This window comes from Castor canadensis, chromosome 8, assembly GCF_047511655.1.
Source record: "Castor canadensis chromosome 8, mCasCan1.hap1v2, whole genome shotgun sequence".
Classification (NCBI taxonomy): Eukaryota; Metazoa; Chordata; class Mammalia; order Rodentia; family Castoridae; genus Castor; species Castor canadensis.
In genome coordinates, this window is record NC_133393.1 from 158,903,279 (window position 1) to 158,929,648 (window position 26,370).

Here is a 26,370-nt window from a genome sequence, read left to right on the forward strand (position 1 = left end):
TCTGCAATCCAGGACTCTGCCCTATGAGAGTGGAAGAGCTGTCTTTAGCCTGGGCCTTTCTATCTGTAGAAACAGGAGTGGAAGAGGCAGATCTTCCTCTCTGCTTCACAAGCTTTGGAAGAGGATTACTGTAGTTGCTCTGCAGACCCTGGTGGTCCAGAAGAGTGTTCATCAGCTGATCCTGAGTAGACTCGAGGAGGACAAGGGGACAGCTCCATATGGTGTAGCCTCTACCTACACTTCTGGGCCCAGGATCACAGCTGTTGAAGCTGATACGAGGCTCTAAATGGGGCTGTGTTCAGAGAAGGGCTAGGCACCCAGCAGTTCAGAAAGTTGTGCTGCCTCAGAAGACAGTTGTCCTGGAAGGCCAGGACACTGCCCACTTCCTGACATGTTCTCTCTGGGAAGGCCTGGTTTGAGGAAGCCAGGCCAACATTGGGTTCCCCAGGTGCCTAAGGGACTATCCCACAATCCAGCATTTGTGCTTTCAAAATGTAGACATAAGATGTGTTGAGTCACCACTGGCAGGAACATTTTCATTCTGTCAGTCACAGTCAGGAGCTGATGGAGCCCTTTTGGATCCATAGTCTATTGAGAAGATGACCTTAATACCTGGAAAGAAAAGAAAAGAAAGTTTGAGGTAATGGGGAAACAGGCTTCAGGGGTGAAGGCTCACATCCAGGTGGCCTGTGCTCAGTGGTAGTTAAGGCAAATCCCAGTAGGAGGAAGAGGAGGAATGGACTCCTGTGGGTCAATGGGGTGAGCAAAGGCTGATCCCAGAAAATGAAGGTTGTGGTGGTTGGAAGTAAGGAATGAGAGGAAGGGGTCAGAGTAAGGACCCTCCAGAGAGGGGGTGGAGGGAGGACCCTCCCTGGTCTGTTCTTTGTGGGAGCTCTTCACCTCATCATGTGCACGTCCACTGAGCTTGAACCAGGGACATGCTAGGGCTAGAGGACAGTGAAAACCTAGGCCAGGGGGCCTGGTGGGTCCAAGCCCCTCTTGTTCATCTACTTCCTCAGGGGGAAATTGGAGCTTCTCTGTAATTTCTGGTTTCCTTTTTCTTTTGTGATGAGAAGTCATGGTAGGTGCCGTACCATGTCCCTGCCTCTGACCTCAATCTGGAAAAAGGGTTCTCTCAAGCAAGTGTCTTGCCTGCCATTAAAAACCTGTTTTGGGTGTTGGGGTATTCAGTGGTGGAGCACTTGCCTAGCACGCTCAAGGCCCTAGGTTCCATCCCCCGCACTACAAAAACAAAACAAAAACCCCACCAAAACCCCTGCTTGTGCACTCTACTCAAGTGTGACTGTCTTGGTTTTCAGTGGCCAAGTGTTTAGTTATGCATGTCTCCGTGTGTGCATTTGTGTGCATGTACATGTATGTACATTGTGTGTGTGTGTGTGTGTGTGTGTGTGTGTGTGCGCGTGCACATACACACAAGTGTATTTACTGCTTGTGCTTGTTCCCTCCTCAAGTTTCAAGGCATTGGCAGTTTGCACTTCTGGTGTAGGCAGGGGCAGATCTGTGAAGACTGGGTGTTGGGGAGGTGGGGGTGGAAGGAATGGGGGTAGGGAAACCAGTGTGGAGAACAGGCCCAGGTGCCATGGAATGAAGCCTGCCTCTTACCCCCTTTGCTCTGTTTCTTAATTTCAAGCCTCCATTCGGAGAAGAAAAGGGGGTAAGTCATCTACTGTGTCCCTAGGCCCGGATTGCCTGCTCTATCAAGGGGTGCTGGTGTGTGAGGAGGCTCCAGTTCAACTCAGGGTGGTCTGGAATCCTGACACACCCTTATGTTGGCCCTTTTCCTTGGGAATCTGGTAGCAGTATGGTGAAGGGCCTGGGAAGAACAGATGGGGAGTGTTCAGGGATGTGACCATCGGGGAACCACAAGGAGGCACAGTCTCTTTGGGGACTCAGGTGAGCTGGAGAATATGGAGATAGCCTAGGGTGGGGGAGGAGTTGGGAGAGCTTAGCAGTGGCCACTGTATGTGCTATAACCTAGAGTTGGTGAGGGGAAGGGTTCCAAAGACCCTGCCACGGACCATGGGGGAGCCAGATGGCTGGGCTATGTTGGGACTGTTAGGTGTTTTCAGTGCTCCTGTGCTGTTTCTCTGCCTGTTTCTGGGGCTGCCTCTGCCTGGGTTGTGGACTCCAATCCCATGCTAGCTGGTGGCAGGGCAGAGCCTAGAGTAGACAGTCACTTCAGAGCAGGGGTCAGAGTCCCACAGCACTGGTAAGGGATCTTAGAGCTCCCCTACCCAGTATGACCTTCAGGATGTTGACTTCACCACCTCCTCCTCAGGGGCCCCCCTACACTCCTTCCCCGCACCATGCGTGTCCTCTGAGGCTCTTCCCAATATGTCTTATGTATCCAGCTTGGCTGACTTGGCTGTGGGGGATGTAGTGTTTGGGTTTGGATAGCCTCCAGTGTAGCTGGGATTACAGGCATGTACCACTATGCCTGGCTTATTGATTAAGATGGGAGTCTAACCAACTTTTTGCCTGGGCTGACCACAGACCTTCCCAATCTCTGCCTCCTGAGTAGCTGGGATTACAGCCACTGCACCTGGCCCTGTTTTTTTTTTTTTTTTTTTTGTGGTATCAGGGGCCTTGTGCTTGCTAGGCAGGTGTTCTGCCACTTGAACCACTCTGCCAGCCTCTAGTTTCTTTTCAAAAGTAATTCTCAACCCCAGCTTCATGATCCCTATCAGTGTGCACATTGCTTTGGGTCTTTGGGAGAAGGTTCTAGCATGCTATGCTAGGAGACATGCCACCACTATCCCACGGAGTTTTCTTTCCACTTACTTTACTTCTGCTGTTTCTGGAAAATGTGGCAGTGAAGTCTCTTCTTTTACTGGGTCTGTGATGTGGGCCAGTTTATCTCTCTCTCTGCTTTAGTTTGCTCTTGGGCAAAAAAAAAGTTATATGGGATCTTCTTTATGTGACTGCTGTGGGATTTGTGTAAAGTCCAGCATATTGTATAGTCACCAAAAGGAAATTATTCACTTCATACAAACAAATGAGAAAACCCTTCAGACCAGCAGTCCCTGGTCTGCTCTGTCACCTGGTGATGTTAGAAGCCACGCTCAGGCCCTGAAAGTTGTTCCATAATGGGAACATGTTTTGCTGGTGAACTGCTGTGTTGTTCAGGGCAATAGTCTGGGCTCTGATGGAACAGAGTGTTTGTTCTCCTGAGAACTCACAATTTGTTTGGGGAGGCAGGGTGCAAATGTCTTGAGTCTGTGCTTATCTTCTGCATTGGGTCAGCATGATTGTGGTTCCGCTGTGCTAATTCTCCCTAGAGCCACAAGGTGCAGGTACTGTTTATGCCTGGTTTCACAAAGGGTTCACATCTGGACATTCAGTGTACAAGATGGGTCTAGTCTAGTCTTGGTTGGGTACAGGACATATCAAGAATTAATTTACATCCCCACAGCAATTACCAAACAATTGCAGGTAGAATCAGCAGGTGCTGGTGAGCAGTTGCAGGTTGGGACTGGAAAGAATAGTAAGTGTTAAGGCTGACCACATTTGTCCAGCAGGGGCACTTTGAAAGTGGAAGGGTGCCAGGATAAGTATCCACTGAGCCTAGGCATAGCCTGCAAGAGTTGAGCAGGGCCTGGGAACAAGTGGAGCCTAAAGGACAGGTGGGGTTTGGCGAGGCCCTGAATGAAAGAGGGCTGGTGTAGCAACCAGATGGACACAGGTGCTATCCCTAACCCCTTCCTGTATGCCAAGTGCTCTGACCCTAAGAGAACTTGGTGTGGACCCACCAGGGCAAGAGTGCTTCCAGGGAAAGCACACCAGGGAAGTCAGCTAATCATAGCTCTTGACAGCCCTTAGACACATGTTAAACATCTCCAAATACTTTTGATAAGCAAAAGTACCACTTTTTAAACAGTAACTTCACTTTAATAAAAACAGGGAAAGTTTTCATCTATAATGGACTTGAAGAGAATGTACCTGAGTCCTACTCGTGCCTTTCCTCTTCTTACTAGGCCTTGTTCAGGCATCAGCCCTTGTGTGAGTCTCCTAACCCTAACTCTTCTCTGCTCCCACTGGTTTTCCAGGGGCTAAGAGAGCCCGTCAGTGAGGAGGGTCTCTTTTTAGCATTATCTCCCATTCCTCTTTTCCCAGCACCTCCCACTCCAACTAGAGCTGCCTTTCCTCAGGGCAAGGGAGGAAGGTTCTATGGCTTTGTGCTCTGTATTGATCTCCAACTCCAGCTTTGTTCTCAGGAAGTATCCCCCACCTATTGGTTCATTTGTTGATTATCGGCTTATTCACTCATTCAGACATCTCTTGTGAACACCTACTTGAACAACAGGGTCTGTCCCAGGGCATTGATTCCACTAGGAACAGCTTGCCTTGGAGAGTGATGGCAGACAGGCGAGGTGCTAAGAATAGGTCTAGAATACAGGGGAAGGGAAGCAAAAGAGAGATAGCTCTAAACGGTCTGTTCTCTATCATTGTCTCCTCCCTACTCCTTGAGTGGGGTCCACAGGGACCCTGGGGTCTTTTCAAGGACAGAGACTGGCTGGGGCAGAGTCTAGGTCTTGGGGTGTGAGCAGCTGTGATGGGATGCAAGATCTAGGACGTCATCTTGGTGTTCAGGTTGTGAGCCTTAGGCAGTCAGGTTGAGGAGCCTGAGGTTGAGTGTGTCCCAGTAGCCCCTATTAGTATCATGGGGTGGATGGGCCTTGGAGAGTGAGTAGTGAGGCAGGCCAAGAGGCTGAGGTGTCATCTCCTTGACTGTGCAGAAAAACTGGATGAAATTCTGGCAGCTGCTGCAGAGCCAACACTGAGGCCAGACATTGCAGACGCTGACTCCAGGGCAGCCACTGTTAAGCAGCGGCCCACCAGCCGGAGGATCACCCCTGCTGAGATCAGTGTAAGCCATCCTTGGTCTGGGGCTCCCAAAGGTTGGGTGTGGGTCTGAGGATCAGAGGGTCATGCATCTCTTTTCTGAGGTGAGAGTCCAATCATTTGGGTCCCTTCTTCAGAGGGAGTGGAGGCCCCCCCCCCCCAATAGCCTCTCTTGGAGATACTTGGGACTATCTCAGCTCCGAGAATGACCACCTGAACCTGCAGGTTCTCACTCCTGTAGCTGCAGCTTGCATTACCTTTTGACCTCAGGCAGTTTCTGTGTCATCCTGGAACCACCTGGATCCCTAGCCTTGCTGAGGCCACAACACAGTGTGTCACTCTCCTGCCTATTCCTGGCACCTTCTGGACTCCTTCCCCTCCTTCACTAAGCTGTGCCTAGGGTCTGCACTTACCTTCTACACTATGTCACCCTCCACACTGCTCACAAAACCCAAGTTCCAACTGCATCCTCTGTTATTTGAACACAAGGCCCAGATCCAATTCCACTGTTGTTGGAGGGAGTGCATGGGGTGTCTGATCTCCAGCTTTGGAGGAGGATGGGTGGGGCTGGATGGAGAACCGGGGGCCCCAGTGCCCTAGAACCTCCATGTTCCCCCCTCCCCAACCCTCACAGTCATTGTTTGAGCGCCAGGGCCTCCCGGGCCCAGAGAAGCTGCCTGGTTCTCTGCGGAAGGGGATTCCACGCACCAAGTCTGTAGGTACGGCTGGGCTGAGGGGCTGCGTGGGGCTGGGAGGGCTGGGCTGGATCGGGTGGATTCAGGGTTGGAGGACCTCACCTCTCCCTTCCCAGCTTAGGGATCTCATTTCTTTGTGGACATAGTTAGTCCTTCCCCTGCCCCAGAGATGTGCTGCTGGAAGAGAGACCCTTGAGATTTTTTTCCCTAGCCCACCTCTCCTTGTTCACTGGGTGCCCCAAGTTCACCTCTCCCCATCCAAGGGCACCCCCCCAACACTTCTGCCTCCCATAGGCACCAGCATCCCTGTCTGCAGGTTAGCTGTCTCCTATCCTGGCTGTTGCCCTGCAGCCTGAGTGCAGGTCCAATTTCCGATTCTAAAATTACCCTCTCCTTGAACCTGCCCCACGCCAGATATTGTGCTTTATCCTCCCCATCACAGCTACTTTCCCTGAAAAGGTCACCTACACTTGCTCTCTGGCTCCTGTCTCCACCTGCTTCTAACCCTATGAAGATGAACTTTCTCCACAGGGTCAATAGTGGTCTCCAGGGCATCCTCCTAATAGACACCACTACCCCTCTTCCTGACCTGAGTTGGGCACTGGTTTCTTTGCTCCCTCCTCCATGAAACTCCTCCCAGCAATCTGGGCAGTGCTTCCTGTTCTCCCCTCCTTTTCTGACTACCCCCCCTCCCCCACCCCATTCAGCCCCTAACCCTAGCAAATGTGGGATTAGCTCAAGGCCAAGTCCTCAGGGTCCTTTCCTTGTGCATCTCATCACCTCAGGGCCTCATCATCCTCCAGCCACCATCCTACCCTAACCTTGGCCGTCTTCTTTCCTAACCCCAGGCCTTGCCTACTGTGCATCTCTGCAGGCATCCAGTCTCCCTCACCTGCTGACCTGTGCATTTGTCCACCTGCAGAGCTGCCCGCTTGTTGGTTCACCTATCCATATTCACCCCACCACACCCACCATCTGTTCCACATCAGAGTAAGCCCCTGCTCTTATTACAGGTCAGACACTGAGCCTTTATACACATTGATCCATTTAATACTTACAGTAACTATATGGAGGGAACTCTATTTTGTTGAGGCAAGGAAAGTTAAAATGACTTGTCTAGGGCCACACAGCTACCTTGCCTGCACCTCCTATCCAACCTCAAGCCAACCAGCTGCTCAAACTCTGATCCCTCAACCCATCCCAGGACCTCTGCTTGCTCTAGACTGATTCTGGGCCAGGTCTGGGGCTCAGCTGGGGAAAGTAATATGTCTTCAGTTACATGGTGGGTGTCAAAGCACACATAAATGGGGACTGACTGAGGAGCTTCAACCACACACTTGGGCATCACAGAAGGCTGGTTGTGGGTATTTGAGCTTAGAATGCAGGGTAAGTGGGAGTTTCTGGGGAACAATGGGGTAAATTGTTGACAGATGCCAGTGTATAAAAGACACAGGTGTATGGCAAGGTCCTTTATGGGCTGACAAGATTTTTTTTTTTTTTTTGTACTGGGGTTTAAACTCAGTGCCTTGTCTTTGCTGGGCAGACACTCTACCACTTGAACCATGCCGTAGCCCCTTTTTTTGCTGTAGTTATTTTTTGAATAGGGTCTCCCATTTTTTTGCCCAGGCTGGCCTAGATCATGATCCTTCCATTTATGCCTCCCAAGTAGCTGGGATGGCAGTTACTTGCCACTCTCCCCAGGTTTTTGTTTTGAGACAGGTTCTTACTAACTTTTAGCCCAGGCTAGCCTTGAACTGCATCTTTCCTCTCTGCCTCCCAAGTACAGTGGCGTTACAGGCATGAGCCACTGTGCCCACCCAACAAAGATCATTTCTATAGGTAGGAGAGTGGGGAAGGCAGCTGGTAAAACTGCAGCTACTTTGGACCCAAAAGGTGCTCCTTATTGCTTTCCCTGGCCCAAGCCTTGGGCATTGTCTATGGTATGGGTTCTTCTTTAGCCTCTGCCTCATCTGGCTGCCTCCTCACATGTCTCATAGCTCTGCCCAGCACAGGCCTCACTGTCTTACATCTAGTCCATAGCTTTGTCCTTCCCATGATCTCCTGTCCTGGATTTGCTCTCTACCTCATCCCTCTGGCAAAGGAGGCTTTCTGCAGCACAAGTTATCACCTTCCATCTCTCCAGCTAACCCTCTATGGGCTCCTCATTGTTTCAGGGTCCTTGGGACCAACACCAGCCCTCTCCTGCTTCATCTGGGGACATTTATCACTGCCTTTCTCTGACTTGGGTCTTCCCACACTCCCTGTTCCCCACTTCTCCTCACTCTGGCTACATGGCTTATCTGTCAGACCTGCCCAGACCCAGAACTAATCATTGCAGGTCCCAGACCTATGTATTTGCTCTGTAGGCCTTGAGCCTCTTGGTAGGCCTGCTGGCTCCTCCCACTGGTTCTTCCTGTGCTGAGCTGATGAGTGGGCCACTAGGTGCTCATATTAAGTCCTCCTGGGTCTAGAATGCCACCAATTGCCAGCATAAGCGTTGCCTGAGTTTTTAAGCTCCTAGGGCTCTCATCCCATGTCCTGGCTATGTGTCCCTGGGAACATAATGCAACTCTGGGGATCTCTGATACAGAAACATGGAGACTGCCTAATACCTATCTCCAAGGACTGATCAGGCTCCCCCTTAGGCACACAGTGACTGTGCAGCAGCTATGACAGTCAGTGGAACCTGCATTTTTTTTTTTTTGTACTGGTGTTTGAACTCAGGGCTTCACACTTGCTTAGGCAGGTGCTCTACTGCTTGAGCCATGCCTCCAGCACATTTTGCTCTGGTTATTTTGGAGATACAGAGTCTCACTTTTTGCTCAGGCTGACCTAGCACCATGATCCTCCCAATTTCAGCCTCCCACATAACCTGGAGATGACAGACATATGCCACTGTGTTCAGCTGTTGGTTGAGATGGGGTCTTGTGAACTTCTTGCCTGGTCTGGCCTTGAGCTGCAGCCCTCCTGATCTCAGCCTCCCATGTAGCTGGGATTATAGGAATGAGCCATCAGCACCTGGTTTAGACCCTATGTTTTAAGCACACATTGAGTGCTCAGGAAAGACTTGCTGGTGTCTGAGCAGAGAGGATCTTTTTTTGCCCTGACAGTGTCAGCACAGCCTCCATTCTGGGCTGAGGCATGTGACGTTTCCTTACCCTTAGGCAGAACTTGAAATGCCATTAGCATTAAATTTTCCCTTTTTCATCTTCACACGTCACTCCCACTTTGTACCTCCTCAAGGTGTGTGAGTTCTTCCTGGGTAGCTCCATCTAATGCACAGGCTTGTGGGTGTTCACTGTATGTTCATGTGCTGTATAGGAATGCTGCCAAAAAGGTCCTGGATCAGTTGTGCACAGATCTGACCAGTGGTGGGAGGGAAGGCAGACCTAGATGTAATGATGACCTCAGCCACCTTCCTGGGTGGTGCTGCTGTGGCCCTGCACTGTACTTTAAGTGGCCCTGTGACAGAGGTAGGCATCCTGAGATGAGACGGTTTGCTGGAGGTGAGCTGGTAGACCTGAAATTCAAGCCTAAGTCTGCAACAACAGCCTGTCCTTGGTATGCATGATGCAAACATATTGTGAGGCCTCACCAGTGCTGTGGTGGCTGAGGGATGATGTCAGACTGAATTGTGGCAAGTTCTTGAAAATGTTCTCAAGCCCAGAATGAGGCCAGGTGTAGAGTACTGCCAAAGACTTGGTGTGTCACCATAAAGCCAGTCTTCTACTCCTTAGGTTGGGCCATCTAGCACTTGCAGCCTCACTGTACTTGCCTCAGCACAGGTGTCCACATTATGTCCAAAAGGACAGGATGTTCTAGCTGGATACTGGAGCCTAATGACATGTGCATATGGGAGTAGGGGGTTCATTTTAAGCCTGTGTAGCTCATGAGAGAATAGGCTCAGAGGGGCTCATGGTCTGGTTTGGGATCACGCAGTCAGTAGGTGTGAAACTGCAACATATCCTGGGTACTTGACCAACAATTCCACTTTAATTTATCCATTTATCCTTTCACCCACCCACCCAGCCTCATTGAATTCCAGCCACTGGCTATGCCAACAGCTTCCTGGTAGCCTCTACCAGGATGGCCCCTTGAGGGTCACCCCTGTAGCCTGCAGGGCTTCCCTCCCCCACCTCCCCCCAGCCATCTGCAGGTAGTGTTTCACTCATGCTCCTGGGTCCTTCCTTTTTGGCCATCTCCCTTCCTCCCACCTCTGGTTGTCACCTGAGCTTCCCATTGACCCATGCTTATTCCACAACAGATTATTTCTGAGCTGGCCTTGCTCAGGAAGCCCTTTATCACACCCTTAGGGTTAGTCTCGACAGTTTTGTTAGTTCTTTTAGGTGGGCTGCCACTACTCTCCTAGAGTTTCTTCTCATGTCCTGCTCCATGTCTGTGGTTTTTGAGGAGATCTTGGCTCCAACCTGGTGGAGTTTAGGTCCTGTCCCAGAGCATCCATTAGTGGAACCCTCCTTCATCCCTTAGCTGGACATAGGAGTCCTTCCTGTACTCTTCACAAGATTCCCATCCTACCTGCACAAGGCCTGTGGTGCAGAGCTTGGGTGCCCTGGGATGAGCCCAGACTGGCTTCTTAGTCAGACCTCCTGCTTTGAGTACCCTTCACTTCCCTGCCGGCTATCCCTGGTCCCCACCTTCCAAGAGACCCCATCTGAGGCTACTTTGGGGCAGAGGTGGGGCAAGGCCGTCCTCTGTGGGAGGAGGTGCTGGGGTCCAGAAAGAGTGCTCTGAAGGCCCAGGGCCCAGGTCAGTCTCACCAGGCCCCTCCGTCTGCAGGAGAGGACGAGAAGCTGGCGTCCCTGCTGGAAGGGCGCTTCCCACGGAGCACATCAATGCAGGACTCCGTGCGTGAGGGTCGTGGCATCCCGCCTCCACCACAGACCGCACCACCCCCTCCGCCTGCGCCCTACTACTTTGATTCAGGGCCGCCCCCCGCCTTCTCACCACCCCCGCCACCGGGTCGAGGCTACGACACGGTGCGCTCCAGCTTCAAGCCTGGCTTGGAAGCGCGCCTGGGCGCGGGGGCTGCTGGCCTGTACGAGACCGGTGCGCCCCTTGGCCCTCTGCCCTACCCTGAACGGCAGAAGCGCGCACGCTCCATGATCATCCTGCAGGACTCCGCGCCTGAGGTGGGCGACGTCCCTCGGCCCGGGCCCTCGGCCACACCACCTGAGCGCCCCAAGCGCCGGCCACGGCCTCCAGGCCCAGACAGCCCCTACGCCAATCTGGGAGCTTTCAGTGCCAGCCTCTTCGCACCATCCAAGCCGCAGCGCCGTAAGAGCCCACTCGTGAAACAGCTGCAGGTGGAGGACGCGCAGGAACGCGCGGCTCTGGCTGTCGGCAGCCCTGGTCCAGGCGGCGGCAGCTTCGCCCGAGAGCCTTCCCCGACACACCGTGGGCCCCGGCAGAGTGGCCTCGAGTACAGCACGGGGGATGGCCTGGGGCTTGCATTCAGCGGTCCTAGCCCGGGTAAGGAGAGGCGGCTGGAGGAGCGGCGCCGCTCCACTGTGTTCCTGTCCGTGGGCGCCATTGAGGGCAGCCCTCCCAGTGCGGACCTGCCGTCCCTACAGCCCTCCCGCTCTATAGATGAACGTCTCCTGGGAGCTGGTGCCACCGCTGGCCGTGACCTACTGCTCCCCTCCCCTGTTTCTGCTCTGAAGCCATTGGTCAGCGGCCCTACCCTTGGGCCCTCGGGCTCCACCTTTATCCACCCACTCACCGGCAAACCCTTGGACCCTAGCTCACCCTTGGCTCTTGCACTAGCTGCCCGAGAGCGGGCTCTGGCTTCCCAAGCACCTTCCCGGTCCCCCACACCCGTGCACAGCCCTGATGCTGACCGCCCTGGACCCCTGTTTGTGGACGTGCAGGCCCGGGATTCAGAACGAGGGGCCCTGGCCTCCCCAGCCTTCTCTCCACGTAGCCCAGCCTGGATTCCTGTGCCTGCTCGCAGGGAGGCAGAGAAGGCTCCCCGGGAAGAGCGGAAGTCACCAGAAGACAAGAAGTCAATGATTCTCAGCGTCTTGGACACGTCCTTGCAGCGGCCAGCTGGCCTCATTGTTGTGCATGCTACCAGCAATGGGCAGGAGCCCAGCAGGCTGGGGGCTGAAGAGGAGCGCCCAGGCACTCCGGAGCTGGCCCCAGCCCCCATGCAGACAGCAGCTGTGGCAGAGCCCTTGCCTAGCCCTCGGGCCCAGCCCCCTAGCAGCACCCCAGCTGACCCTGGACCAGGTCAGGGCAGCTCCGAGGAGGAGCCAGAGCTGGTGTTCGCTGTGAACCTGCCACCAGCCCAACTGTCCTCCAGCGATGAGGAGACCAGGGAGGAACTGGCCCGAATTGGGTTGGTGCCACCCCCTGAAGAGTTTGCCAATGGGATCCTGCTGGCCACCCCACCTCCTGGCCCGGGCCCCTCACCCACCACGGTGCCCAGCCCGGCCTCAGGGAAGCCCAGCAGCGAGCCACCCCCTGCCCCTGAGTCTGCAGCTGACTCCGGAGTGGAGGAAGCCGACACTCGAAGCTCCAGTGACCCGCACCTGGAGACCACAAGCACCATCTCCACCGTGTCCAGCATGTCTACCCTGAGCTCGGAGAGCGGGGAACTCACCGACACCCACACCTCCTTCGCCGATGGACACACTTTTCTACTCGAGAAGCCACCAGTGCCTCCCAAGCCCAAGCTCAAGTCCCCGCTGGGGAAGGGGCCGGTGACCTTCAGGGACCCGCTGCTGAAGCAGTCCTCAGACAGTGAGCTCATGGCCCAGCAGCACCATGCCGCCTCTGCCGGGCTGGCCTCTGCCGCCGGGCCTGCCCGCCCTCGCTACCTCTTCCAGAGAAGGTCCAAGCTGTGGGGGGACCCCGTGGAGAGCCGGGGGCTTCCTGGGCCTGAAGATGACAAACCAACTGTGATCAGTGAGCTTAGCTCCCGCCTGCAGCAGCTGAATAAAGACACACGCTCCTTGGGGGAGGAACCAGTTGGTGGCCTGGGCAGCCTGCTGGACCCTGCCAAGAAGTCACCCATCGCAGCAGCTCGGTGAGCAGGGCAATGTGGGAGGGACCTGTCCCCTGTCTTCTGTTCCTCTTGTTCATCTACAGGCTCTCCTCTGTTCCTTCTCATTCTTTACCATCTCTCACCTATCCATACTCTCCTACCCCAAGCCGTCCACCTCTTTATCTTGTCTGGTCTTGCTTTGTTGTCTGAGATAGAAAGTTCTTTAAGCTTTCCACATCCCTGGTGGTGCTGACGGTGCTTGGGTGCATCAGAAACCTCTGGGGCATGAGCAACCCCTGGGCCCTGGTGGAGGCTGTGCCCCAGGGTTTCTTTCTGCATGTTCACACTCTAGTTCCCGACCCTCATTACTTTTACTACAAGGGTCATTTCCTGCTCCACTTTGGAGCCATGCCTCCCTCTCCACAGCTGTTTGGCTCTTCTGTGGCTCCTGCATCTACCCTCGATGCCTGCATTCTTGTCTTCTCTGTGGGTGCCCCATGTGGCTGGTGCCACCTGTTCGGGAGTTGCCTCTTGTCTTGCTTCCATTCGAGACATGGAGTACACTGGCTCCTTTTCTTTTGGGATTTGCTACAAACTTCATATTTTTCTGATACAGAAACATTTGTTTTATGGCACCCCATTGAACACAGGTTTCTGGGTTCTCATTTTTACTAGGCAGGCTCTCTACCATTTGAGCCACATCCCTAGTCCCTGGGTGTGATTTTTAAAGTGCTTCAAATAGATATATGAAAGTCACACCATCTAGCCTCTCACCTTGTCTCTGCCTTTCCTGTCCCTCTGTCCTGCCCCCCACTGTGGAGACTTGGGGTTTGGAGACACTGAGCTGGGGTCTGGGTGCTGCTGAGGCTGCTGCTGCTGTCTGGCAGAAGCTGCCAGAGCACTGTGCTGATCCCTCAGGTCCTCCCCAGGGTTTCCCTGTGGGCTGCATGGGTGCTGGTGACGGAGCTGGCTGACTACTGGGCCAGGCTCTTGTCTGCTTTTCTCAAGCTGCTTTTGCCTCTACCCTGAGTTCCCCCCATCCTGGGTTTGGGTGGGATGCTACCTTCTGACTCCCCTGCCTTGATCCCCTGCAGACCCATGCTAGTGTGCCCTTCACTATCAGCCATGAAAGGCAGAGTTCAGAAAGTCATGAGTGGTAACAGTTTAAGGACTTGCAGGTCTTACCGGAGGACATGCCCCTCCTACCTTCTTTCAGGTTAGGATTCAAGAGATAAATGGGAGCTTGAGAAGTTCACAGTGCCTCTCCTAAGAGACCCAGGAATGCTGCTCTGGCTCCCAAGAGCTCCTGCTTGTGGGGGCTTGCTCTGGGACCTTCTCCCTTTTTAGCCTCTTCTAGTTCCCAGCTGAATTTGAAAGTCTCTTACTAACAGTGCAGTTTGGAAGGCACCCTTAGAGTGGGCATAGTGGGTGTGGATTAGTCTTGCCAGCCGCTGAGGTCCCAGGCCTCTCTGTAGAACCAGATTCCCAAGGATAGGATCTTCTGACCCAGCCTCAACAAGCCCCTGTCCTCTCTTCCCTTACCAGACCCTCTGTTTCTTTTTGCCTCTTGGTCTCCTTGAAAATCCAAGATACTTAAGGTGTATAGCACAGTGGCTGGCCCAATGCAGTGCCTCAATAAACATGCATTAAATGGATGAAAGAATGAAGCTCAATGCAAGTGCAGTCTTTTGTAATTTGACATCCAAGGAGATGGTTAAGGGCAAATTCCATGGAAGGATGACCCGACATGAGTCTGGTTCTCATCATTGGCTTTGGCTCCCATTGGGGCAGTTGGGCAATTTCAGGGCAGGATCTAGGTGATTCCTCAGCCAGAACCACTGGCATACCGTTTCTTTAAAGTCATTCTCCCACTATGGTCTTTGGCAATCTCCTCAGTTGGAATAAGGTTTTCTTATCCTTCCATTACACCTCTCTAGGCCTCTGTGTTTTTCTTTCTCAGACAGACATGGGACTGGAGAAGCAAGACCAGAACTCTTACCTTTGCCCTCTGTCTGTCTGCAGGCTTTTGGGAAATAAGTCTCATTTACTTGATAATTCCTGCAAAGTTTTGGCCTGTGTTTGTCTTTGTATGACCCTGCTGTCCTGACTGATCACTGAGGTCATTGACTGGGTGTGAAGCAGGGGGTGGGGCCAGCCCCTGGCAAACAGGAGCAAGAGTGAGGGAGGGTGGCTTTCCAGAGACAAGCCAAATGCTGGACAACCTAAGGTAGCAGATGTCTCTCATGGCATAGCCCTTGCCAACCTCAGCAGCTTACTTCTTTGCCTGACTCTGGCTCGGGGCCACCAAATGGTCCTGGATTTCAACCCTTAGCAGGTCACACCTCAGCTTCATTTTCTTTGGACAGGCCCTTTAGCCTCTGTGAACTTCTATTCCTCCTCAGTGAAATGGGAACTGGAATAGGTGGCAGCATCAACTATGAAGCATGGAACAAGCACCAGGCTGGGGTATAGTGAACCCTCTTGCATGTGAGCTAACATTACCTTTCCTGCCACTGACACCCAGGTGCTTAACCTAGGTTAAGTCTTAGAGTCCTTTGTGAGAAAGTAATGGTACTAGAGAATATTACATCCTATTATTTCATCTTAACAACTATTCAGTTAGGTGGTCAGTATTTTCCAAATAATAAAACTGAGGTTCCAGAGAAAGTCACTCCATCAGTAAGTAGTGGTGTCTGTGTGATCCCAGGCTTTGTCTGCTATACTTGGAGCCTCTTACCTTAAGTCCCTTCTGATGACATACATTGGGTTTATGCTTAGTAATCTCACATTGAAAAGGAAGAGGGTCAGTGTTACTCACATGTACCAGGCATGTGTGTAGTAAAGAGCACCAAGTGCCCCCCAGACAACCCAACTGCATTAAACCACCCACCAGCCTTCTCCACTAGCCTCTGAATTCTCTTCTGTTTCCATCCACTCTTCTTCTACTTCTTGGGTTCCTTCTTGCTGTCAGACCTGGGGAAAACCACAGCCCTCTGGGGTGTGCCCTGCAGCCCACCACAGCCTCTTTGTTTCTGACTGTAGGCAGGAAGCTGAGCACAGGATGCTGTGGCCATATCTGGGTCCATCCTGTATTAGGTCTGGTCTTTTGTGAGGTATGTGCATCAGCTCTCACCCTATAACCACTGGTGTCTGGAGTCTGGTGCTCACCTTTCCCTCAGGGATAAAACTGCTAGTGAACCTGTCTTTTAGAGCAGTGTCCAAAGTATGGGATGTTCAGATGTCTAGGTGTGGCTGCTTCCTTTCTAGGACCTATCCTGGCAGAGGTCATGCCTTTGAGTCACATCCCCTGGAACCTTGTGTGGTCCCTGAGTTTTGCCACCTAGGCTCATCTCTCTCTTGCCTTGATGAACGCCCCCAGAAATGAAATGCCCCTTTCTGTCCACCTTCTCCGCAGATGGGCCCACCTAACCACAGGTGCTCTGCAGCTTGAGATCTTTCTGGGATGCTAATATATCATGGGGCCAAAGGTTGGTAACTTGTAGAAAAATGATCAACTCATTTACATTGGGGCCATTTTTGGTTTTGGGGTGGTAGCTTGAGGGTACAGGACAGTACCCTCGGTGCTGCCTCTGAAGTTAAGGACCACTGGCTTTCTAATCGATGATTGCAGGAAGACCATCTTCTCTGTGCTCCCAGCTTTGGTTCTAGTCCTGCTGGGTAGACAATTTGTACCTGTCTCTGAACTCCATTGGTCTTCTAAGCCCCATGCTTGAACCTCAATCTCACATGTGGTTTGAGTTCCACAGTAATGCTCTATTAGGCCTTGGCTCTTTCAGGGCTTTTTTTTTTTTTTTTTCCAGTGCTGGCGATAAATCCAGAGCTTTGCACATGCTAGGCAAACACTCTACTATTAAGCTACATTCCCTAGCCCTTGGTGTATTGAGACAGGGTCTTGCTATGTAGCTCAGGCTGGCCTTGAACTCACTATATTGCCCAGACAGTCTTTGAACTCAACATTGCCCTGCCTCCACCTCCTGAGTGCTGATATTATAGGCATGAACCACTACACTCAGTGGCTCCCAGTTTTATGCCTGTTTGATTCTCATGTCTGAACAAAGTTCGTGGTGAAATAGCTTTGGAAACACAAAAGTGGTTCTTTGCTGCAGTACTTCTCAGAGCCTTTGGTCACTGTGGAGAAGGGCACAGTGTACTGTGTTCTCTAGACCTGTTAGGGTCACTAATTAGATCTCACAGGAGATCTGCTTTCTTCAAGATGGTTAAGAAACTCTGCCCTGGCTGTTTGCTATAGGCCCTACCTGTTAGCATGTCTATACTTGCAGATGCTTGATGCCAGCTGGCCACTGGAGCCAGCATTCCCTGTGTCCCACATACAGGTTACATACAGGTGTGGGCACATGCAGGTATCTTCCCAGAGTCCTGAACTCTGTTGGGTAATAGGAATGGGTTACAGAGTAGACATCGGAACACTGGAGCACACAACGGCTAGAGCCACGAACAGGCCTGGGTGGTGAGCAGAGAGGCCATGGCAACAGAGAGGATGCACACAAAAGCTTCAGAGCCCCGACTGGTTCAGTGCTCCTACTGTGATCGTTTCCCTTAATGAGGCTCCCAAATTACAAAAGGTCACAGGCCTAGACCTGCCCCATGGAAGTAAAATGGCAAAAGGCCCAAGGTGGAGACCAGGTCTGAGTATGGACTTCTTCCTGCCAGTTTGTACCAATGGCCTGACAGAGGTGGGCAAGGCCAGGAGGGAGATGCTATTATTTTTATAGGATGACTTTTTTTTCCAGTGCATATTCCTGGCTTCGTGCCAGGTACAAGACATCAAGGAGAGTAGTTTAAGAAGGAAATGTGGAACTGGGGATAGGCCCTAGGTTTGATCCTCAGCCCGTATGAGTAAGTGAGGTATTAAGTAAGGAAAGAAAGAAAGAGAGAGGGAAAAGGAGAGGGAGAAAGAAAGAAGTGAAGTGAAAGGTCCTGAGAACATGAAAAGCCTGGACCCAGAGGTAACGAGGAGGGCCTAGAATAATGTTGAGAGTTGGTGACTTGTTGACAGTAGGGACGAAAAGATGGGGGAGCTGACAGTGACTCCCAGACAGTGGGGTGCTGTTCACTGGGGAGAGTTGGCATGTTAGGAGATCCCAGTAGAGGTCATGAGCTAAGAAAAGAGTGGTGGGAATCTCGTATGTGACATTCCTAGGCACTCCAACCATAGCAGAGGCTGGGTGCAAATAACATGGCTCAGGAAAGTACAGACTATAAAGAGCATGGACAGAAAAACCCGTCCAGGATGAGGAAGGAATGACTCCAAGGGAGCCCTACTAACAGCCTTGGTGAGTGCCAAGAGGGAGACCAGACCTCACTGGCCAGGAATCCCTGGAGACAGAATGGGACAAGACCAGATGTTGGTGGAAAAGACTTTGGGGGTAATGGATACTTCACTGAGTGATATGAACGTCATGTATGGAGGGAAGCTGCTGAAAGCATTGGTGGTGATGACACCTGGTAAAGTATTGTGTCTTAGAGGGTGAGTGCCGAGGCAGGTGCTGTGAGGTGGCAGTGTGGTGGCCAGACCCTGGCCAAGGAGGTGATCAGACAGGCAGGAGTGGCAATTGACAGATATGGGGGTGCTGAGATGTGTGTGGAAGCATGTAGAAGTCAGATTTGGACACTTTTGGGGTTCCTGCCCTAGGGGCCATGTGGGTAGTACTTTTCCCCAAGAGTAGGGTGAGGAGAAGACACCAGGCCCTGGGTATCCTGCCATTCCCTTCTGGGTCCTGAAGCTTTGGAGGGCACAGTCTGCCATGGGCTTTTCTTCTAGGCTTCCAGACATCTTCAACATGGGTGGGAGGTGGTGGGCATATGACTGGCCTTCTTCCGTAACTCAGTGGCTCCTCCGACTCTTGTCCCCTGGCCTCTGGGGACCTCTGGAGGGTACATGCCTTCATCCTAGGAGTCCAAATTACCTCTGCCGGGTCATAGGACTTCAGTGCCACCCAGATAGACACAACTCTGCTCTGCATAGCTTGGACCTCCTGGACCCAGACCCTGTGCTAGGCCTTGACTGAACCTCCCCACTATTGCCCAACAGCTGCCTTGTACCCTCTGCCTTCCAGTGCTTGGCTTTGATCCCACTGGCTTAGCAGTGTGCTTCTGTCTCACCTGAGATTCCAAGTATATGTGATATCATAACATGGAGCCTTAACCTTTGAGGTGGGCCCTGGGTAGGCATTCCATCCTGTGATGGTCAGTGTGTGAATCCTGGGATGGGGCAAGATGACATTTCTGGTCTTGCTCCTTTGTGGGTGTCTACATTCTGGCCCCACAGGTATGAATCTCTCATAGTCTCAGCCAGTTCCCTCCAGAACCCTCCCATCCCCCATGGGAACCCCATTGTCTCCCCCCTGGCTGCCACCCCACTTTGCCCTGAAGCATGGGGCCGGGTTCCAATGGGAGCAGCTAGAGTTTCTTCTGGTGGTTTTGCCTGTTCCCACCTCAGGTGTTCCTGGAACCCCTCTCTGTTGGGGGTTTTGTTTGGCCTCTTGAGGAAAGTCTGCTCTGGGTTTGAGCAGTTAGGAGAAGGCAGTAGGAATGGGCTGAGGAGAGATCAAAGGTGGAAGGGATGAAAATGAGGATGAGTGGAAGAGAAAGCTCTCTGGAGAGGGGCTGAACTTGTACAGTGGGAGATGAAAGATGAAACCTACTTTGAGGTTTATGTTGGTTTTCTCATCACCAGCAAAATACCTGACATAACTTAGAAGGAAGAAAGATTTATCTTGACTCATAGTTTTAGGGGTTTCAGTCCATGGTTGCTTAGCTCCATTGCTGTGGGCCTGTGGTGAGGCAAGGCAACATGGTGGAGAGGACATAGTAGAACAGAGGTGTTCTTCTCATGGCAGTTGAGAAGCAGAGAGAGGGAGAGATAGAGGAACCTGGGATGAGATAAAGCCCCCAAGGACACACCCCCAATGACCTACTTCCTGCAACTACCCTCCCCCCTGCAAAAGCTTCCATCACCTCCCAATAATATCAACAAATTATGAATCCATTGGTGGATTAATCCATTGATTAGGTCAGAGCCCTCATGTTCCAATCACCTCTCGATGATTAGATCTACAAGCTGGGGACCAGGCCTTCAATACATGAACATTTTTGGGACATACTTCATGTCCAAACCACAATGAGGAGAGCAATGTTGAGGAAGCCCATGCTGGTGGGACAGGCACTGGTGATACTTCTTGGTTAGGCCAGCACCAAGATGGACAGGAACCCAGAGGAGGGATCCTTAGGCCAGCCAGAATAGGTAAGGCATTGTGGAGGTGGGATGGCATCTGGAGAGAAACCAGTCAGACAGCAGAGAGGACTCCACACTGTTGATTGCCAAGTGCTTGCTAAGCAACACTTGTGGTCTACTCTGCTTTAGACAGAGCTAGAGAGCTGCTCACATGCAGGCAAGTCAAGGACCCTGTCAGATCTGCCCAAGTCCACCTGTACTGTCCAAGTACCTGTAGATGCTTCCTCAGCACCTCCACATCAGCTGGACCCACCTCCTGAGTTCCTTCCTCCACCAGGTGTCCAGCAGGGGTCCCTGCACCTGGCTGCCCATTGTGTGGTTGTGACTGAAGGCCTTGTGAGCCTGGCCTGCTAACACTCTCTTTCATTGCTCTCTCCTGCCCATCTGCATGTGGCTGCTCTGTCTAGCTGTGCGGTGGTTCCGAGCGCCGGCTGTGTAAGTGAGCATGCCCATCCCATGCCTCTCACAGTCCATGTGCTGTGCCTGGTTGCCCCAATCCGCTCTGCATGGCTGTGTGGAGCTTTGGTGCTATTGACAGCCCCTGAGACTATCCCTGCCATAGTAAGGGGTAGAGATGGGAATGAAGGGATATAGGACTGGAGCAGCCACCCTACGCTGGCCTCCCTCAGCCAGGCAGGATTGAGGCAGTGCTAGAGGTTCAGGCAGGTGAGACTGGGAAGTGAGGCACCATATGTCCTTCTGAGTCTGTGTGTATGCTGCTGCATCATGCCACTGCATGTGTGCAACCTATGTGGGAACCATTGCTGCTGTCCCATGCTGTTCAGGGAAACTGTCTTCCTGTTAAGGGTATGCTGCTTCCTCATACTTGCATGTGCTGTATTTTGTATGGGCATGACTGCTACCTGGTGTGTGTCTCCACTGTCATGGACCCGTTTGGTCTTGTGCCGTTGCCAGTCCTTACTGTAACCCAGCCATGCCTGAAGCTAGCTTAGGTTCCATTGGGTCTCCTCAAGAGAGCAGAGCTGTGTGTGTGAGGAGTGGCTTAAGAGTATTGCCAAATCTTGCCGTCCAGGCTGTCTGTGGATGGGGCCATGCCTCTGGCCAGTGTTGGAGGCTGGCAGGAAGGCAGCCAGCCCTTAGCCATGAGAGACTGTTCTTTCCCCTGGTGGGCTCTCTGTGGAGTCTGCATGGAGTGGGGGTGGGGAATCAGTCATAGTCCTTATATTCCAGCCTATCTATGGGTACCCAAGAGCAGGGCACTCACTAACTCAGGGCGTCAAACACAAGGATCAGAGTTCCCCCAGCTCCAGGCCTCCTAGCTCCTTTAGCTCCTTGCCCTGTTCCCCTCTGCGTACCCCCACTTTACTCGGCGCCCCTCACCTGGCCCTGACCCCCTCTCCCTCCGCAGGCTCTTCAGCAGCCTCAGTGAGCTGAGCACCATCTCAGCGCAGCGCAGCCCCGGGGGCCCGGGCGGCGGGGCCTCCTACTCTGTGCGGCCCAGCGGCCGCTACCCCGTGGCGCGACGCGCCCCAAGCCCAGTGAAGCCCGCGTCGCTGGAGCGGGTGGAGGGGCTGGGGGCGGGCGCGGGGGGTGCGGGGCGGCCCTTCGGCCTCACGCCTCCCACCATCCTCAAGTCGTCCAGCCTCTCCATCCCGCACGAGCCCAAGGAGGTGCGCTTCGTGGTGCGCAGTGTGAGCGCGCGCAGCCGCTCCCCCTCGCCGTCACCGCTGCCCTCTCCTGCGCCTGGCCCTGGCCCCGGTGCCCCTGGCCCGCGCCGGCCCTTCCAGCAGAAGCCACTGCAGCTCTGGAGCAAGTTCGACGTGGGTGACTGGCTGGAGAGTATCCACCTAGGCGAGCACCGCGACCGTTTTGAGGACCACGAGATCGAGGGCGCACACCTGCCTGCGCTCACCAAGGATGACTTCGTGGAGCTGGGCGTCACGCGCGTGGGCCACCGCATGAACATCGAACGCGCGCTCAGGCAGCTGGATGGCAGCTGACGCCCTACCCCTACTTGCGCTCCGGCTGCGCCCTGCCGGCAGGGCCCCCACCCAACCCCGGGCCGCGGGCTCGGCCCGCCCCCTACGACGGCGCCCGGGCCAGGAATGTTGCATGAATCGTCCTGTTTGCTGTTGCTCGGAGACTTGCCCTGTACATTGCTTAGTGCCCCCCCTGCCGCCGAGCCCCACCCAGCACACAGGGCGCGGACCAGGGAGGCTGGGGCGGGAGGGGGTTAGAGGCAGGGTGATCTGGCCTGACCACCTCCTTCACAGCTCCTGGTGGCCATTTTCCCAGAGGGGGAACCTAGTCCAGCATGCGAGGTCAGGACACGCCTTGGTGACTCGGGGGGAGGGGGGAGACATTGGGGTTCTCGATGGGGGCCAAGGAGCCCCCTGTTTTGCATATTTTATTCCACTCTATATTTGGAACGAGAAAAGGAACAAATATCTCTGTCCGTAATAGTTCCCACCACCCCTTCCCCTCAAACTCTCCCGCTGATCTCGCCACAGCTGCCCAGTCTTCCATCTCCCGCCCCTCACTGCCACTCCGTAAGGGGCAGGGGACGCTCCAGCTGGTCTGGGGTTGGCCAGGGTCCTGGTGGCCCACCCTGGGGCCCAGGCTCAGCCCCTTTCCCTCGCTGAGCTATAGTGTGCCCCACCCACCCTTCAGGTGCTGCTCGGGGGGAGGGAGGGAGGGTCAGCAGGCATTTTCCTTCTGGGCACTAGCAGGGCCTGGTGGCCTGGGAGACCATAGCCCTGGGGCTGGGACTGGGCCCAGGCCCTGGCACTCCAGTCCCAGCCATTTTCCTCACAGGGTCTCTCCCCAAGGAGGGGTCCATCCTCCTTCCCACTTTCTTGGGCAACTACAGCAGAGAAGCCCCCGGCCTGGGACCCCAAAGTCTCCTGTTTTTGCCCTGTGTGTGTGCACGCCTGTATGTGCGTGTGAAAATCTGGGTGCGGCTGAGCACGTGGGAGCCCGGTGTGTGCCTGATTGTGGAGTGGCCCTGAGGGTCCTCTGGATTGGTGTGAAGACTGTGGAAGGGGTACAGGATGTATGTATGGGTGTGAACCTGTGAAAGCACCCTGTCTCCTATTCCAAACAAAGGCTGTCCTGCCCCTGGGTCCTGCTGTTTGCCCAGCCTGTCCTCCCAGAGCCTCTCCCAGCCTAAGCAGGGTTCCTTGGGGGAAACCCTGTGCTTGGAGAGGCCAGAAGGGGTCCCCTTGGAGGCAGTGCCCCCTTTGGGCTTCTGAGGGGATTGTGGGGAACAACCCCTAGAGTCAGGCCACATGGGTCTTGGGGAGAGTCAAAGACCCCTGGGGTGCCCCAGCCCCCTTACTGTGACTCCTCACACTCAGCAATGACCTGTGGGGTGGGGGGCCCTTGGGGCATTTTTAAATCTAGGGTTTGGAGTCTGGACTAAGCTCCATCCACGTCACTCACAAGTTTCTGTTTATATTTCTAGCTTTTTTTAATAAAAAAAAAAAAAAAAAGAAAACAGATGTTTTCACAGCCCAGGGGCCTGGCACGCCGGTCTGTGCCTGCCCCTCCCTGGCCCACCGGCCCCATTCCCTGGGCACAGAGTCACACTCACTAACCCTCTCACTAACAGACCAGGTCACACACACAGCAGCAGTCATTGTAACAGACTGCCACATACACACTCAGTCTCACACTCACCTGTGGGTTTTTGGTTCCGTTCAATTTGGGTTTTTAACTTTACAGGGTCAGTTCCACTTCACCCCTCCTTTTGTATGGAGTTCCATCCAGGGGCTTTCACCCCTGCTCCAGTCCCGAGGCCTCCTGACCCTGACGTTGTGATACACCCCACAGAGATCTATGTTTCTTATATTATTATTATTATTATTGATAATTATTATAATATTATGTAATAAATTTATAAGAAATGAAGCTCTGTCTCTGTTGCCTGATTGAGGGGATGTTGGGAGCAGAATCTGTCACTGTCACTGTCCCTCAGACAGGTTATACAACCCCCCAGGCTTGACTGCATCCTCTGGTGACTCAGCATCATCTCTGATCTCCCTGCCCAGGTACCGGCTTCTCCCCTAGTCTGCTGGACCCCAGCCCAGGTTTCCTGTGCTGATGTAGCTCACTGGGTGGCATGACCTAAATTAGAAATCTGGTGGTCCTCCGTGGTCTCTGTCACTTCTGCATGTGTGTTCCCCCCACATCCCCCAGTGGTGTTGGAAATGAAACCCAGGGCTTCCTTTATGCTAGGCAAAGTGCTCTACCACTCGTAGCATGGTATACCCCTCTAGAGAGATACCCCCTGTCCCCTAGGATTTAAAACTCTTTATAGTGTCCAGGTGTTTATAAATAAGTTGCTCTTGATTTCCAACTTTCTCATGTTTTTCTCCACTGTCCTATCCCTGCTGACTATACCTGGGTCGTCTTCTCCCTGAGTGATATGGTGATTTTCTGTCTCCACTCCTACTCCTGCTCACCAACACCAGACTAGCTGTACAAATAAAGAAGACGCTCATCTGGCCTCACCTGTACCATCCCAGGCACACTTCTTGCCCCCAGCCCCTTGTAAGTCCCTGAGCCCACTGTGGTGGTGCTTCAAGGCACTTTGTCCAGTCATTCCCACCTCATGCCTGGATCACTTACCTACCTATCACCGCCCTTGTTGACTGAGCTCTATGTCTCTTTTTGTCCAGGAAGTCCTCCCTGCCCTACTCTCCCCAGACTCTTGAGTTGGACGTTAGGCTTTGCAGTATCACAGCTTTTGGGTCCATCTCCAATTAGAAGCTGGTGCTTCTAACCTTGGGGTCCCTCTAGGGGTTGGAGCTCTTCAGGGCATGAGCTTCACTTTTTCCTGCTACCCTGAGCCAGGTGTCAGACTCAGACGTGTCTTACAAGAGCACACCAGCAGCAAGTGAGCAGACAGCTGCCATTAGGCAATCATGTGGTAGAGCCCTGCCTAGCAAGTGTGAGGACCTTAGTTCAAACCCAGTACCACCAAAAAAAGAAAGAAAAAAGTAAAACCTTTATTATTTTGCAGTGCTGGGAATAGAACCCAGGGAATACAAGTGCTCTATCACTGAACTATATTCCTAACAGTCAAAGCTTTAGTATCACTCCTTGAATGCTTTTTTTTTTTTTTTTTGGTACTAGGGTTTGAACTCAGGGCCTTAGCACTTCCTAAGCAAGTGCTCTACCACTTGAGCCATTAATTCTTATTGCCTTTTTTTTTGGCAGTACTGGGGGCTGAACTCAGGGCCTCATGCTTGCTAGGCAGGTGTCACTCCTTAAGCTACACTGCCAACTCTTTTTGATTTTGGTTATTTTTAAGATAGGGTCTCACTTTATGCCCAGGGGGTCTTGGACCACAATCCTCCTATTTATGCTTTCTCATAGCTGGGATGACAGGCATGAGCCACCATGCTCAGCTTTTATTGGTGGAGATGGGTCTCTTGGACCTTTTACCTAGGCTAGCTTCAAACTACAATGCTCCTGATCGCTACCTCCAGAGTAAATAGGATTTTACGCTTGAGCCACCATGCCTGGTTTGTTGCTATTTCTTGAACTATCCCAAGTGTCCCACTCTCTTTCTGTCTCTTTCTCTCCCTCTCTCTCTTTTTAGGTGTAACCTGACACCCAGTTAAAATACGTGAGGCCTCCTAATATTCAGTAGTTAAGATGAACCCTGTCCTGTTAACACCCAGCTTGATAAAATAGGTCAGCCTGACCTTCAGATAGAGAAGATGAGACCATTGACATAAAAGTTGAAAAAGAGAGATGTTACATAATAGGGGAGAAGAATCTTCCTGACACTCAGAAGAAACACATTCTGTGATTCAGGTATGGGAGGCAAAAGTTTCTGATACTCAAAGTACTCAAGAGCCCTGAAACTGACATAGGGAGACAAGTCCTCCTTATACTCAGGTAGGAAAGGAGACCTCCTGGCATGCAATCAGCAGAAATAAAAATCTCATGACATTCAGTTGCTATTATTGAGACCTGTTTACATTCACTTAGGGTAAATAAAACCTCTTGCTTAGCAGATAGAGAAATACTACATCTCAATACTCAGGTGAGGGAGTTAAATCGTCCTGCGCTCACGTAGAAGAATGAGGCCTTGTTGTTCCTTGATAAATAGAGATTAGATGACCTGGTCCAGTAATAGACAAGAACTTTAGACCTACAGGGAGAGTATTGGGACTCTCATATGTAGAAAACAATAACTCTTTTAAGAATTAGTTATAGGAGATGAGAGTTCTGAATATTCCTCTAGAGGAAATGAGATGTCCTGATGATCAGTAAAAGAAATGGGAATTCCTGAAAGGCAGGGAAGATAAGATTTTGTAACATTCAAATAGAGGAGATGAGATATTCAGTAGGGGAGATGAGACCTCTTGATCACTTAGAGAAGAAGTGGAACTTCCAGACTTACCTCTGAAGAGATGAGACTCTAAGGAAGGAGCTGTGACACTAAGGAAGAGCATATAAAACTTCCTTGTACTCAAATAGAAGAGATGGGATTTCATGACCCTCAGGTAGGGGAGGTGAGACCTTGGGGCAGATGGGCAGGGAGTTGAGAACTTTGG

General features: G+C 52.6%; 1 protein-coding gene across 7 annotated transcripts in view; it reads left to right on the forward strand.

Annotated features, from left to right (window-relative positions):
* Shank3 (SH3 and multiple ankyrin repeat domains 3) overlaps positions 1-26,370 on the forward strand; it is a 59,954-nt gene that overhangs the window by 32,710 nt on the left and 874 nt on the right. Inside the window, exons 18-23 of one of the 7 annotated variants that reach the window (XM_074084791.1) lie at positions 1,652-1,675; positions 4,758-4,888; positions 5,498-5,582; positions 10,356-12,606; positions 20,248-20,275; positions 21,210-21,357. In XM_074084791.1, the coding sequence (XP_073940892.1) occupies positions 1,652-1,675; positions 4,758-4,888; positions 5,498-5,582; positions 10,356-12,606; positions 20,248-20,275; positions 21,210-21,230 (2,540 nt within the window). In that variant the 3' untranslated portion in view covers positions 21,231-21,357. The other 6 variants (XM_074084786.1, XM_074084790.1, XM_074084787.1 and 3 more) reach the window with 6 other exon arrangements.